Source organism: Trachemys scripta, chromosome 8, assembly GCF_013100865.1.
Source record: "Trachemys scripta elegans isolate TJP31775 chromosome 8, CAS_Tse_1.0, whole genome shotgun sequence".
Taxonomy (NCBI): Eukaryota; Metazoa; Chordata; order Testudines; family Emydidae; genus Trachemys; species Trachemys scripta.
This window is the reverse complement of record NC_048305.1, coordinates 53,746,178-53,760,685: the sequence shown is the minus strand read 5'-3', so window position 1 is coordinate 53,760,685 and position 14,508 is coordinate 53,746,178. Positions and strand designations below refer to the sequence as shown.

At 49.5% G+C, this 14,508-nt stretch overlaps 1 protein-coding gene across 1 annotated transcript in view; it reads right to left on the bottom strand.

Moving 5' to 3' along the window:
* Positions 1-372: 372 nt before the first annotated feature.
* CACNA1E (calcium voltage-gated channel subunit alpha1 E) overlaps positions 373-14,508 on the bottom strand; it is a 210,016-nt gene continuing 195,880 nt past the window's right edge. The window contains exons 39-46 of the mRNA XM_034779013.1: positions 13,093-13,200; positions 12,417-12,517; positions 11,896-12,002; positions 10,545-10,653; positions 8,002-8,130; positions 5,796-5,976; positions 3,343-3,533; positions 373-1,450 (exon numbers count right to left, since the gene is read on the bottom strand). Of these exons, the coding sequence (XP_034634904.1) occupies positions 911-1,450; positions 3,343-3,533; positions 5,796-5,976; positions 8,002-8,130; positions 10,545-10,653; positions 11,896-12,002; positions 12,417-12,517; positions 13,093-13,200 (1,466 nt within the window). The 3' untranslated portion in view covers positions 373-910. The remainder of the gene's footprint in view (positions 1,451-3,342; positions 3,534-5,795; positions 5,977-8,001; positions 8,131-10,544; positions 10,654-11,895; positions 12,003-12,416; positions 12,518-13,092; positions 13,201-14,508) is intronic.

Below are 14,508 nucleotides of genomic sequence, written 5' to 3'. Positions count from 1 at the left end.
TTGTAAGTCAACAGAAAGTGTTCGCCTGCTGGCTAGAGGTCCTGCGGGAGAAAGGTGGCCCTGGAGATAGCGTGCACCAGTTGACTAAAACAAATACCTGCATGTGTATATCTTTATATATACAGCATATAAATATATATACACACACATACCGTATATACACACACACACCTATAGTTCTCAGTATATAAATAATATATGTACGAGCAAGGTGGTTACGTTCAGCAGCATTGCCCCCAGCCCCTCCTCCCACAATCTCCCCATGGTACAAGCCGTTCTGTTTTGGTTTCACCTGAACCCATCCCCTCCCATCATGCACAGCAGCGGCTGGCTGTCCGCTGGGCCCCAGGGCCACCGCCCACCCCCACCCCACCTTCCTCCTGGCAGTTTTGTCACTAATGCATCTGGGAAGCAAACCAAAAGCCACGGGCAGCACAAGAGAACCCCAGTGACGGTGTCCGTTTCTCTGGAAGGGCCCCGCATCTGTCTCGATCCTCCCACTCCGACTTCCCAAGGGAAAAATGAAACATGCCCAAAGCCGCCTGCTGGGATCTTTTGCCAAGCTTCAAGGGACCAAGGCAAATACAAATAAATCTCAGGGTCCTGGCTGCTTTCTGCTGAGTTTTGCTTGGCAGTGGATCCACCCTCTGGTTTCCCATAGGCATAAAGTCCTGTTTTGCTTGGGAGGGGCACTTCCATGGTTTCCACACTCATCCCACTGGTGCCTGAGCCTTACTGGACCAGAGGCGTGCAAGCGAATCAAATGCTTCTTTGTGCAGAAAAAAGGGGGGAGGGGTCAGCGGGTTCAAATTTTTTTTGCACAAAGATTTTATTTCTCCTGCATTTGATTTTGGGTTCGTTTCATTCCCACGCGTGGCGAAGAGCATGCAACAGAGGGAGGGAGCGGCCTCTAGCACTTGTCATCTTCTTCTGTATCACTTAGCACGTCGATGCTAGCCCCACACATCACTCCCTGTGCTGCCCCTCTCCTCCTTCTCCTGTAGTGCCCATTGGGCATCTGCCAGCCATGCCGCAAAGGAGGGGCTGACCCGATGGTGTTGGAGCGGCCCAGGCTGGTGGCGACAGCAGCCTCAAAGGTGAGCGTCTCCTCCTCGCCGCAGTCTGAGGCATGGGAGTCGTCATGCAGGGCCAGGTATGGCTCCGAGATGTAGCGATGGGGGGTGGAGTGCCGGCTCTGCTTTCCCTGTGGAGAGCTGGAAGACTCGGTCAGGCAGGTGTCATTCGTCTCCAGCGCCTGGGAGAATAGAGGGGACCCCCCCTCGCTCTCATCCGGTTGTGGGGAGGTGTCACCAGGGTGCCGCATCATGGAGGCATAAGAGAGGAGCGGCCGTGGCTTCGGGGGGACCGGAGGGAGTTGCCGGCGACCTCGTCTCGGGGTGCTGGTATCAGATATAGAGGGGATGGAGCTTTCACTCAGGGAGCCCGTGCCCTGCAAAATGGAAGGAGACAATCATGTGTACAGTACAGCTGGGATGGGATGGTTTGGTCAAAAGCTGCATCCTGCCCCTTCAGAAGCCCCTGATGAAAAGCAATCTCTCCATGGCTGCGTCTTCCCTAGGAGATGAGGTGTCTTCTTAACTCCAGTTAGCCACGGGGAGCCTGGTCTTGAACTCAACCTGCAAACTCGTATGAATACTCCAATCTGCTTTGTCTTCACGAGGATTTTACCTTGAGTTACACCTGGGCTACATCTAAAATTCCTCGCTACATTACTCAGGTCTGTGAAAAATGTCACTCCCTATGCAATGGAGTTAGATCAACCTAAACCCACTGTAGACACCGCTAGGTCGACGGAAGAATTCTGGTGATGCAGGGAAGCATCTACACTACAGTAGCAGCGCTGCAGCAGTGCCCCTGTAGTGTAGACACACTCATAGCTAACTCGAGTTAAGAACACAATGGCTATGTCTACATCAAACCACTGCAGCTGCATCGCTGTAGTGCTTCAGCGTAGCCAATCACTACAGAGACGGGAGGGGTTCTCCCATTGGTGTAGCTAATCCACCTCCCTGAGAGGCGGTAGCTAGGCTGACGGAAGAATTCTTCTGTCGACCTAGCGCTGTCTACACCATGCATTGGGTCGGCTTGACTATGTCTTTGAGGGGTGAGAATTTTTCACACCCCTTAGAGACATAGCTATGCCAATGTAGCTCTTCAGCATAGACCAGCTCCTAGTGAAGATGGCCTCAGGAGATCGGAACAGAGTAAACGGAGGTGGAAACTGCCTCAGCTGCTCCCACTTTCCTTCAGTGATCTCACAATGGCGTGCATTGGGCCTCACAATCATCCATTTGTGCATTCACAGTCCTACACTTGTTGCATCACAAAAGTGCACCGGCAAGGCTAGGGACGGACGTCTGCAACCCCACATGGTGTCAGTGGTAATTAATGGTGATCTCAAACACACTGACAAAGAAACTGCTCACATGAACAGGCCTGATTCTCCCCTGCCGTGCTGTTTGGGCAGCTGTTTGCACTAGTGCAAAAGGGTGTCAAATACTACCAAGAAGAATGGTACCATTTCACACCCACGTATCATGGGTGTAAATGATTGGACAAGGGGCAAAGCTGTGGAGAAGCTGGGCCTGTGTCTTTTTTTTGGGGTGGGGGGATGATATGGGAGAAAAGGCAAAAAACCCTTAGACTTAAACAGGGGTGGGTTGAATGTGGCTGGGGCTCCTCTGGCAAAGAGCTATATAGAGGGATGGTGACTGTTCCTCAGCTACTGGTAGCACTGCAGTAAGCTTTCTAACTGATGGCACTTGGCCTAGGACCTGGTACTGTTAACATCACCACCACCAGTTCCCTGCTAGATTTACAGAAGAGGCTCTGTGGTTTCACAATGGCACTAGGATAACACAATAACACCCAGTGTGGTCTAGAGGATAGAGCCCTGAACGGGAACTCAGGCATCCTGTTCCAGGCTCTGTGACCTAGGTCACATCACCTGTCTGTGCCCATGTTTCCCCTCCCACCGATTGTCTGTCCTGTCTAATTAGTTTGGGAGCTCTTGGAGGCAGAGCCTGTCTCTCGTTATGTGTTTGCACAGCACCCAGCACAATGGGGCTCCAGTGGCAGGTAGGGCTTTTCAGCACTACCGTAATATACAGAATAATTGACCAATGGCTGCCTAACCCCAGAGATAGGAGTGTAGGGATCTCAGTGTTTTTGCAGATTTCTGGGGGGACAGGGGACGGATGGCACTGCTGCTGTAGAAGAGGGCTGGTGGCTCAGCACAACTCCTGTACATGCTTGCCTCCATTCCTGCCCCAGGATCTCTGCCCGGAACAATGGTGTTTGGGCTGCTGATTTCATCCCTACCTGCCTGTTTGGCGTCTGTGACCTGCCCTCGCTGGGTGACCTGGACTGGCGCCGGACAGGAGACTCGCCATCTGCCTGCGGACTCCTCTCCTCCGAGTTGCAGCGGGAGATGTCCGGGGACAGCAGGTGCTTGCGTTCTTTGGATCGCCCTCGTTCTCTTCCGCCCGAGCGATGTGTCTCAGATCTGTGGCCTGGGGAGGACAAAGTCAAACTGTAAGGCTCCCCAGTGGGACAGCGGCTGCAATTTGTTCAAAGTGGGGGTCCAGAGATCACAACCACGCTAGGAGGGTGCTGTCATCTTAACTCTAATGTCCAGAGCTCCCTCTCTTTCAAACTATCTCCATCCTGCTAACCCAACACTTTCTCTAGGCCAGGCAGGTGAGGGGCTGTCCCCATGCCTAGGATCCTGTAAGAGCTCCCTCATCAAAGGAAGAGTGTAGCTCTACTGCCTAGTATCTTCTTACACCCTCCTCTTCCCCCTAAGCAAAGTGCTTGTGACAGCCGTTGTGATTTCCTTCAGTCTGCGGTGGCTCTGGTCATAGCATGGAAATTGCTCCCCTCTGGATAGTTAATGACCTCTTTCCTTGGGGCTGACAAAGTCTTTCTCCTTCCTCCTTCTCCAGAGCCTCAGTGCATCCTCTGACACCATGGACCACTTTCTCCTCCTGAACTGTACAGCTCCCTCCTACAATGGCTCTGCTCTCGTTTTATTAGGCTCTTTCCTCTCTGTCTCTGGTGGTGACGCCTCCTGTGTCAAGACACCGCCTTGACTGAGCCCCAGAAGGCTCAATTCTCAGCCTGCTGCTGTTCTGTGACTTCTCCTTCTCAGTCAACTTATCTCCACCTTTATGCTTCCCTGCAGCACCACTTTCAGCCGGATGGAACTGTCAGTGGATTGTGAGCCCCATCGCACGTACTTTCGACTTGTCTGAACCAAGTAAACCCCAGGACTCTGTCACAGCTTCTTTCAGGGGAACGCCTGGCCATCCTCAAACACAACTCTACCTCCCGCCTTCTTAGCACAGACCTCCCATTTGCCTCCACTGCCTGTAATCTTAGCATCTGAACTTTCCTTCTCCTCCCACATCTCCCATGCCTGTAAAGCTGCCCATCACCAGCTCCGCAACGATGCCAATGCAAGCCGCTGCCTCACTTTCAGCTGAAATTCTCATCCATGCATGAGCCATGGCAACTCTCTTCTCCATGGCTTTGTCAAGCCCCATCTCACCAGACTCCAGGAGGCGCAGAATGCTGCAGCCCTGTCTCCATACAGTTCCACTGACTCCCTGGTCACATCAGGATCCAGTTCACACCTGATTTCTCAAGTCTTCTACGGACTGACTCCAGCTTAGCTTACAGACCTGATTTCTCTCTACTTCTCACTCCCTCTTGGGGCAGCTCATGGATATACACCAAACGATTTTGCCATTTTGTTTTGGCCTATCCCTGAATAGACCCCTCTTCTCCTTCACCTAAACAGCACTTGCCAATCAGAAAGCCAGTGGCACCAAACTCAATTGGTGCTGCAGTGAATCCTTTGCACCTATAGTGGGAGCCAGAGTTGAGGATCTGCAGCCACACATGTAAGGCAGGGATGGCAAACTTATACCACAGCCAATCCTGATGCTGCCTGGGACAGGGGACGGATGGCACTGCTGCTGTAGAAGAGGGCTGGTGGCTCAGCACAACTCCTGTACATGCTGCTGATGGTGTGAAGGAGCAATAGGAAACCAGGATGGGGGTGGCCTCCTTCAGGGTTAGAGGAAGAACACCCCACAATGAGTAGAGCTGAGCCAGATGGACACTGGAGCAAGGGTCTGGTTGGTAGCCCAATCACAGGGACCTGAGTCGGAGATGTTTTGTGGCCCACCCCAGCTGGAGGAAAGCTGGACCGCAGTGGGAGGGACCCCAGCCCAAGACCCAAACATGGGACACCAGGTGTCCTGCTGCAGCTGTTCTGGCACCTTGTTTTGACAACTCTTGGACTGTGGGTGTAACTCTTATAGAACACTATTCTTCCCTGGTCTGCCCACTGCCCCCTCTACTTGTCCAGCCCCCACCGCTTTTCTGTCATCTCCACACCTGGTACAAGGTAGCCTTCCTCTTTGCAGCTCCTGCATCTCTCTGGCTCATGGACTCTCCATCTATTTTCAGATTTCATAAAAATATATGTCTCCCTTGCCCATGTTTCTTAGCAGCTCCCTCCCCTCCTTGCGGAACTCTCCCAATGTATAATTTAATCCTGTATACTATCCTAGGGCACATCTTGCATGAGAAGAGCAATGCATGATGATAAAGCTGGATTGGATTGGACTTCTAGTTCTTTACCATTGTCTTTGGGCGGAGTGCCCCACGACTCTGCCATACCCAATAGTAATACTGAAGCTCCGACTGCAGAAAGTAGTGAATTACTCACCCAAATTACTTGTATTCTGGGAAAGAACCCCCCTCACCTGAGTCTGCATTCAGGCGGCGAGCAGACAGCTGCAGCGAGGAGTGGTAACTGCGCCGGCGCGACTTGTACGTGTTTTCACTGCTTCGCTCCATGGAGAACTCATCCAGCCAGGAGCTGTTAGGACGCTTGTCCCGGATGGTGGAGAATGATCGTCTCATAGAGCTCGTGTCTGTAACCACCTGGAAATGCACCCCATGGGATGATTAATGGAAGTCAGCAGCAGTGGCAGGGGGAGGCAGATGGACCACTCCGAAGTCAAGGTGTCTAATATCAGAGAAAGACTAGTACAGTCTCTCCTGCTCAGACACTTTCCAGGAGGGAGTGCAGGAAATTTAACAGCAAAGGCTCCAGAGCTGCTCCAGCATCTATCACTGAATTAAAAAGCTAGGGCCAGATTCTCACCTGGTGTCAATCAGCACAGAAAAAGGAAGAGCAAAGGAAATTCAAAAGGAAAGAGAAAGGAAAGCTCCTATTGGCTTATTTGCTCCCATGTCTCTCTCCTTTTCAATGTATTTGCGTAACTACTGCCATATTTCCATGTACTTCTCCTGGGCCTGTCCCCTTCTCACCAGCCCACCATCCTGTCTTTCATCTCCTGCCCCTTCCCCATCTGCCCTCACTCTCTCTTGTTGCTCTCATAGCCGACTACCTGCCCTTCTAACTTTATTCACTCTCCATATCCTTCACCCCCTTACACCATTTCTCTTCCAACCCTCCTTCCCTTCTGCCACCTTATTCCTCCCCATTCCCTCTTCTCTCTCATCTCGAAGGATCCTTTACAGTTTCCTTGCTTCCCCTCCTTTCACCATTTTCTTCCCCTCCTGTAATCCATCCCTTGTTTTCTTCCCTCTCTCCACTCTTGTCTTCTCTTGTTCTTCGCTGCCCATCAGTTGCCCCTGCTTGTATTTTTTCTTGCCTTACCTCATCTGCTTTTCCCTTCTCCATCTTTGGATCCATTCTTTTCCTTCCTTTCTCTCTCCCACCCAATCCCCTCTCCTTGTATTTTTCTCCCTATCTCTTCTTGTGCCTTCTTTCTGACTTGCTTCCTGCCGCCTCCCCGTGCTTCTCGTGCGCTTTTCCCTTTGAAACAAAGCTATTTCCTTCCATTTCCCTCCAGTCCCTCGGTGCTGTTGCCATGTTGCCTCCCATCCCCACACTGTGTTCAGCCACTCCTCCCAGAGGTAGTCAGTCCCCTCTGTGCCTGATGGTAGAGCAGCTTCTGCGTCCATTTGGACTGTCTCAGCCCATTACCAGGTGCCAAATTACCAGTTCACTCAGTAGCATCAGCACAGAAAAGTTCTCCTTATCTCCCCACTCCCCAAAGGGCCACTGTAGACAAGCAATGTGGATTTAACCCAAGGAGAATACTAGGAACATTGCATCCCACCCCCTTTGGCATGGAAGGGCCTGTTAATACTGGCCCCGCTACTGAAGAAATATGAGGTCCTGATACTCCATGCCAAAGGGTTATGAAAACAACCCAAGAAAAGCTTTCATGTCTCGGTCAAAACAGAATACGAGACAAACAGACAGAAAAACCAGGCAGACAAACGAAGAGATGGAGAATGGCCCAGACTGATCAGGACAGACTGCCCAGGGCCAGACAGGTGTGCATGTGTTTCAGGACAACGGCAGAAGGAGGAAAGCAGAAGTTGGGTAATTGTCAGTACAAATCTTTCGCAGGTGGGGAGGGATACTTTGAAAATGTTGCATGTTGAATGAAACACCAAGGAACCAGTCCTGCTAAACGACAATGGGGGTAGGCTAGGGGGAGCAGAAGGATGGTCCAGTGGTTTGGGTTCTATCTTGGGAGACCCGGGTTCCATTCCCTGGTCTACCACAGGCTTCCTGTGTGACCTTGGGCAAGTCGCTCTGTGCCTCAGTTCATCATCTGTACAATGGGGATAATAGCATCACCCTGCCTCCCAGGGGTGTTGTTAGGATAACTGCGGTACAGACTGGGGGGTGCTCAGGTACAGTAGGAATAGGGGCCATGTCATCCCCTAAGATAGACTGTTTCCCAATGCCATCCAGATAGAGACCCGCTGGAAAAGCACTAGCAATACCTAGCACACCGCAGTAGGGCCTGGCAGTGCAGCACTAAACATCTCACAGGGAAAAATATGGGCTCTCTTTTCATATCAGATAGCTACAGCCATGTACTTCCACTTCTGCTTGTCCGGCTATGGTTTCGCTTGTGTTACCTGGGGATCCACAGTCAGGCGTGGCATGGAGGAGGCCCTCCCAGATACAGCGCGCTCCTGAGTGTCCACGGGGAGATAGTTGCCACGGTTAGAGGGCTGCACGCTTTGAAACTCTCTAACCTCTGGCTCCTGGAAATAAACACACAGCCAAGCTCGTGGGATTTTGTTTGATTAGGTCACCACTCCTCTCCTGCTAATGTCTGTGCTCCTGTTGGACTGGGAACCGCTTGACAGGAGGGGAACCTGCCTCTTTCAAATCTCAGGAACAAAGTGCAGTTTTTTGGTTGGCCAAACACTGAGAATGGCAGGATTCAGTATTAATAGCAGTTTCAGTCTCAGGCTCCATTACAGAGACCCAGCTCACAGGTTCCTGCCCTGGCTGACACCTAGGCAAACTTCACTACTTTTTTATTTTAGCAATGAGAGAAGGAAAACCAAGACTGATTTTTCTAGGTCCCTGGAATATCTACCCTTCTACTGCTTAGTTTTCTTTTATTTCCTTTTTTTAAGCTTGCAGAATCTTCTCTGTTTTGATTTTCTAAAAGGTTTTTCCAGTCATGTCCAAGTTAAATGAATCAGAAAGGGCTCAATGTCATATTTGTATATTTTGGTTAATTTCCGACTTTAAAAATCTCTTTTGTTTTGGTCAAAGAGGAAAAACGGAAGCAAGTGCTATTATTTTGGGTTGCCAGGAAGTGACATCAGATAGATGTGGGTCATCACTAGGAAGTGACAATAGAAGGGATGAATTCAGAGACCCTCTCCTTCATAGCCAGCAGTCTCCATGAAAGATTGACCGGGAAGTTTCCATTTTTGGCTGAAGGGCTGAATTGTATGGAGAGGTGCTGTGTGTGTGATACAGAATTCACAGAGATAGTGCTACAAACTCTGAGAAGCATACAAATCAGACTGGAAATGTACAGTGATACAACACTGCAGTCCAACAAGTGTAAGGGTGGTGCCCAATGCACACACGTGTACATATATACACATACACAGACACTAGTGCTGCTGACTGGAATGTGGGCATATGTGTATGTTCACGTTTGTGTGACACAGTTCAACAGTTCAGTTTTGATAATGGACACCAGCACTGACAACAAGATGAACACGAATCCCAAAGCAGCCGATACCATCGTTCAGCACAGGGTAACCCACTGAAATGAGTATTTAATAAAAGGAATCGACCTGTGAAGAAAAGGATAGTTTACTGCCTTATATCAATCCATTGTACTACAGCATCACAAAGTCTTAGAGCACCTCCCAAGCTGTGATATTTCCTGTGCACTCGTGTCCTGGGCCCGGAAACAGAGAGAGGAGGATCACTGGGCTGCTCAGACATTCTTTAGAAACATAGTTAAATAGCACCATGCACATGGCATCCTTAGTAGCTCTGATAAACATGTCGGGCCAGATTTTCAGCTGCTGTAAACTGGCATAGCTCCAATGGAGTCCTACTGATTTACACCAGCTGGCCGTCTGGGTCCACCTCTCAATATGTGGTGTGTGTACATTTTGCATCTCCACAGTCCCTACAAACCAGGCCTGTGCACGATCTGAAACACACCAGGATGCGCACAGAACGCTCGCGCGTGCTCAGTGCAGCCATACAAACACGGGCTCTCTCGTTCTCCCAAAAGACTACTGGACCACTTGTCACGTAGCCACAGGAGCCCACGCACTATACATGGGGGATGAAGCAGGGCCCTTAGAGTGCTGCATGCGTGAAGAGCCATCTGAAGCCTACCTGCTTTACAGTGGACGGACTCAAAGATTAAAACTATGTTAAAAGCAATTCTAGAGAAGGATCTAGCATGAAATGGGTTTCCATATTCCTTTTATGTAGGGCCATCATGGTGTGACCTATTTTAGGACTGGACCCAAACCCCACTTGAAGTCAATGAATGGAAATACTCTTATTGACTGCAGTGGGCTTTGGATCAGGCCCGTGGATAGGAATATATCTTAATTTGTTACAGTGGGTTCCAAAAGATAGTTAAGAGATCAGTGTTCTCCCTCTTTTGCTCCTGCTATTGATCCCCTATTGGCAGAAGCTGGCACATCGTGACCTTACAGTGTCAGTGACAAGAGATCCACACTTCCCACTGCCAAGCAGGAGGATGCTGTCAGAGAATTTGCTTCCCAAAATCAGGGTAGGGGTAGGGAAGTGGGAGGGGGGGGTGGAGAAAAGAAGTAGCAAGAGAGTTGGTATTATTGCTTGGACCAGTGGTTCTCAACCTGTGGCCCGCGGGCTGCTTGTGGTCCAATCAGCACAGAGCTGCATCCATGTGACATCCTCAGGGCCATATAGGTAGTATTGGATGCGGCCCACATAACTCGTTGTGGGCTGCATATGTGGCCCACAATGGAAACACGTTGAGAACCACTGAACCCAAGAAGATTTTTGAGCGGTGTGCACGTGCATGGGACTGCCCATGCCCGCAGGATGGGGCAATAAAATTGGAACTACCTTTTGGAAACAGAGCAGGGCAGTGGTGCTGAGACCATGAAGAAAGTACATTAAAGGCAGGATATTGGTTTACCAGAGATTGCTGCTCCTGGAACTGCCCATGTGTTGAATCCATACAAGCCAGTTGGAATATCTCTTGAGGAGAGAGTGGACTCAGCGATGGGTACCCACTCCGGCTGCTCCTGCAAAGATATTCCAACTTCAGACAGACAGAGAGAGAGAACAAATCTTCATGCTGCGATCACTGACGGCCTCTCTGATTTAAACCTCTTAAAGAGAAAAAGGTGACCTCATTTCACTCAGCACTGCATTCTCAAAGTTCTCCTGGCAAGAGGTGCTCCTTTGGTGGGTACGCTGTGAATTGAAATGAACAACTTCTCATCTCCCATACAAACTTCAACCTGGCATTGCTGAGTACTGTCCTGACAGCCGGCACTTCACTGAAAAGGGACAGCCGTTGTGCCACCTGCAATGTGGGAGCTCAGTGACAGTTCCAAAATGAGCCTCCACCTGGCGGTCATACTTGGCTGACAATCACAAGAGTTTTACTGTTCCTAGATTGGACATTTTGTTTCTCTGTGAAGTGGTCCAATTCTTTTGCAGCTAATGGTGGTGCAGCGGTACAGCGACGGCTTCCCCAGGGATGCCTGCGATTATTGGAATGGCATTACTAAAGTGACATGCATGTGCCTGGTGGTTGCATCTCAACCACGAGGATATTGGGTGTATTGGGGGCTCTTCCTCCTCCTTTTCTGTGACTCTAGACCAGTGGTTTTCAAACTTTTTGTATTGGTGACCCCTTTCACACTGCAAGTCTCTGAGTGTGACCCGCCCTTAAAGATAAAAATGGGGGGTTAATTTAATTTAACGAGGGCTTGGGGCTGTCAGCCCAATGGAGTTGACAGCTCGCGACCCCCGTGTAACCATTTTGTGACTCCCCCGTTTGCAAACCCCTGCTCTAGACCTTCATTTCCTTTGCTCTTATTAAAAAGATCCAAAATGAAACATTTGAAAAGTTTCCCAACTTTTTCAATTCATTGAACAGTCCGAGACATTTCAGGTTTGGTGCGCGAATGGAAATATTTTTCCGGTTTTTTGGAACTGCCAACGAACCGAAAAAACAGTTATTCTCACAGTTCTACGTCTATGTGGCTGGATATATGTTGATGCTGTCCATAGGCTGAAATGCAGCTCTTTGTGGTCCTTTGGTAACACCAATAAAAACACACCAGAAGCTCATACTTCTGCATTCGTCCTACAATGATCGAGATGTTTCTGATAACTGCCAGGATTTCCTTTTCCCTTGGGCTCTGCCTACTATCCCTATCTGCACCTCCAGTGCCAGTCATTCAGGAAATAAAGAATGTCTGTAGGAACAGAAACGCCAGAGCAGATATACTACAGGTATTAAGGGCTATACTTACAGGCCTGAAAGGGTGTCCTGCTGGAGGTAAGGCAAAGCTTTGGCATTAGAAAGGATCTCTGGAGGCAGAGATGAGGGCTCCATGCGCTGGAACATAGGGGCATTTTTCTGTAATAAAAAATAAACAGTCTGAGTCCGTTTAAAGTGCAAAACAATTCTGCTGCATAAAAAAAGAAATCTCTTGTACAGAAGGTTAAAAGCATGACAATGCTCCCCCTTTCTGAATCCATCTTCTGGACTGCTTTCTATCTGTCTAGTATAAACTCTACACTGCTATGAATACATTTGCTTTAAATCACCCACCTCTTCTTTTACCCGTCGTCTCCTTCACTCACCCATCCCTTAAATCTTCAGATGGTCATTGTCTTAGTGCTGTGCCAGCCCCGTCGAGAATCTGTGTGTGGTCAGTATCTTGTCTAAAGGTCACATTGATACAGAATCCTCGCTCTGAAGGCGTCGTGAGCTCTCCGCTCTCCCCACAGCCAAAAAGCACCAGCCAACTCTTGCAGTGGTCGAACTCACCTGTTCCTCCAGCTGCTGTTTCTGCTTCTTTGCTTTGCTCTGCTTATAGTAGTCCATGATCATCATGGCTGCATATATTTTGCCTACCGTCAGGTCAGAAGCTGCAAGCATAAGAGGAATACTTTTATGTTAGCCGAATCAATAGGAGGGAAGGTCTGAAGACTTTATTGCCCACCCTTCACGATACCCATCTTACTCTCCTGAGCCTTAAAAGACAAACTCTGTTCAGTGCTCTAGAAGAAATGGAATTAAAAGACCAAGTACTGTGGGTGGAAATCCCTCCAGATGTAGGACAGTCTGGAGGTGGACAGCTTAGAATCACAGTAATAAAACATTGGAGATACGCAGCCTCATCACACAGTTGCTGTAACACCATCAAAAGAAAGGGGGAACAAACAATCCCCCCCCCACACACACACATATGGGTCAGAGGATCCCCCTGATCAAAGGGGTTTGATCTAAGAAGATCACTGCATGCTATTTATTTTTCAAGCAGGTCCAGGGTATTGGGGTGGAGCAAGGAGAAATTTTGCTTGTGTCATAGAAAATCTCCTCTGGGCTTCTCCTTAAGCAATGAGCCGCTATTGCCATGTTTCTGTTCCTCTTGCTGGAGATGCCTCCCCCACCCTGGCATTGTGAGAAATTGGCAGCAATGATGCAGAAGGAGGAGACTCACTTTTTGGCAGGGGCACTAGTACGTCCAGCATCTTCTGGGACAGGTGAGGCCAGATGGCCAGAATCTCCTTTTGCAGCTCCGAATCCAACTGCTGCCAGTCTGCACCGCCTGGAACACAGAGACAGAATGGGTCCACACAGACTACTGATGGGACAGACTGCAGGGAGGTCTTTATGGGTATGTCTACACTGAACATAAGAATGGCCATGCTGGGTCAGACCAATGGTCCATCTAGCCCAATGTCCTGTCTGCCAACAGTGACCAATGCCAGATGTGTCAGAGGGAATGAACAGAACAGGCAGTCATTGAGTGATCCACCCCATTGTCCACTCTAGCTTCTCGCAATCAGAAGCTAGGGCCACCCAGAGCTTGAGGTTGTGTCCCTGACCATCCTGGCTAATAGCCATTGATAGACCTATCCTCCATGAACCAATCTAATTCTTTTTTGAACCCAGTTATACTTTTGGTCTTCACAACATCCCCTGGCAACAAGTTCCACAGGTTGACCATTCGTTGTGGGAAGGAGTACTTCCTTTTGTTTTAAACCTTCTGCCTATTAATTTCATTGGGTGACCCCTGGTTCTTCTGTTATATGAAGGAGTAAATAACACTTCTCTATTCATTTTCTCCACACCATTCATGATTTTGTAGACTCTTATCATATCCCCACTGAGTCGTCTCCTTTTCAAGCTGGACAGTCCCAGTCTTTTTAATCTCTCTTCACATGGAAGCTGTTCCATACCCTTTATCATTTTTGTTGCCCTCCTCTGTACCTTTTCCAATTCTAATGTATTTTTTTTGAGATGGGATGACCAGAACTGCATGCAGTATTCAAGATGTGGGCATACCATGAATTTATATAGTGGCATTATATTTTCGGTCTTATTATCTATCCCAGTGGTCCCCAACCTTTTTTTTCTGGCGGGCACCAGACAACAAGCCACGGAGGACCATGGCGGCGGATGAGCATCTGCTGAAATGCCGCCAACAAGCGGCGTCATCCAGAGGCGTCACCAGCGGGCGCCATGGCACCCGCTGGCACCGCATTGGGGACTCCTAATCTATCCCTTTTCTAATGGTTCCTAACACTGTTAGCTTTTTTGACTGCTACTGCCATTAAAAACTCATGGCCAGCCTGTGCCAGTTGACTCAGGCTCATGGGACTCGGGCTAGGGAGCTGTTTAATTGTGGTGTAAACATTCGGGCTCAGGCTGCAGCCTGGGCTCTAGGACCCTGTGAGGTGTGAGGCTCCCAGAGCTCAGGCTACAGCCCAAACCCAAATGTCTACACAGCAGTTAAACAGCCCCTTACCCCAAGCCCGAGTCAGCTGGCAGGGGCCAGCTGCTGGTGTCCAACTGCAATGCAGACATACCCTATGAGTCCAGCTCCATGCCCTGGGCATAGCTGAACACAATC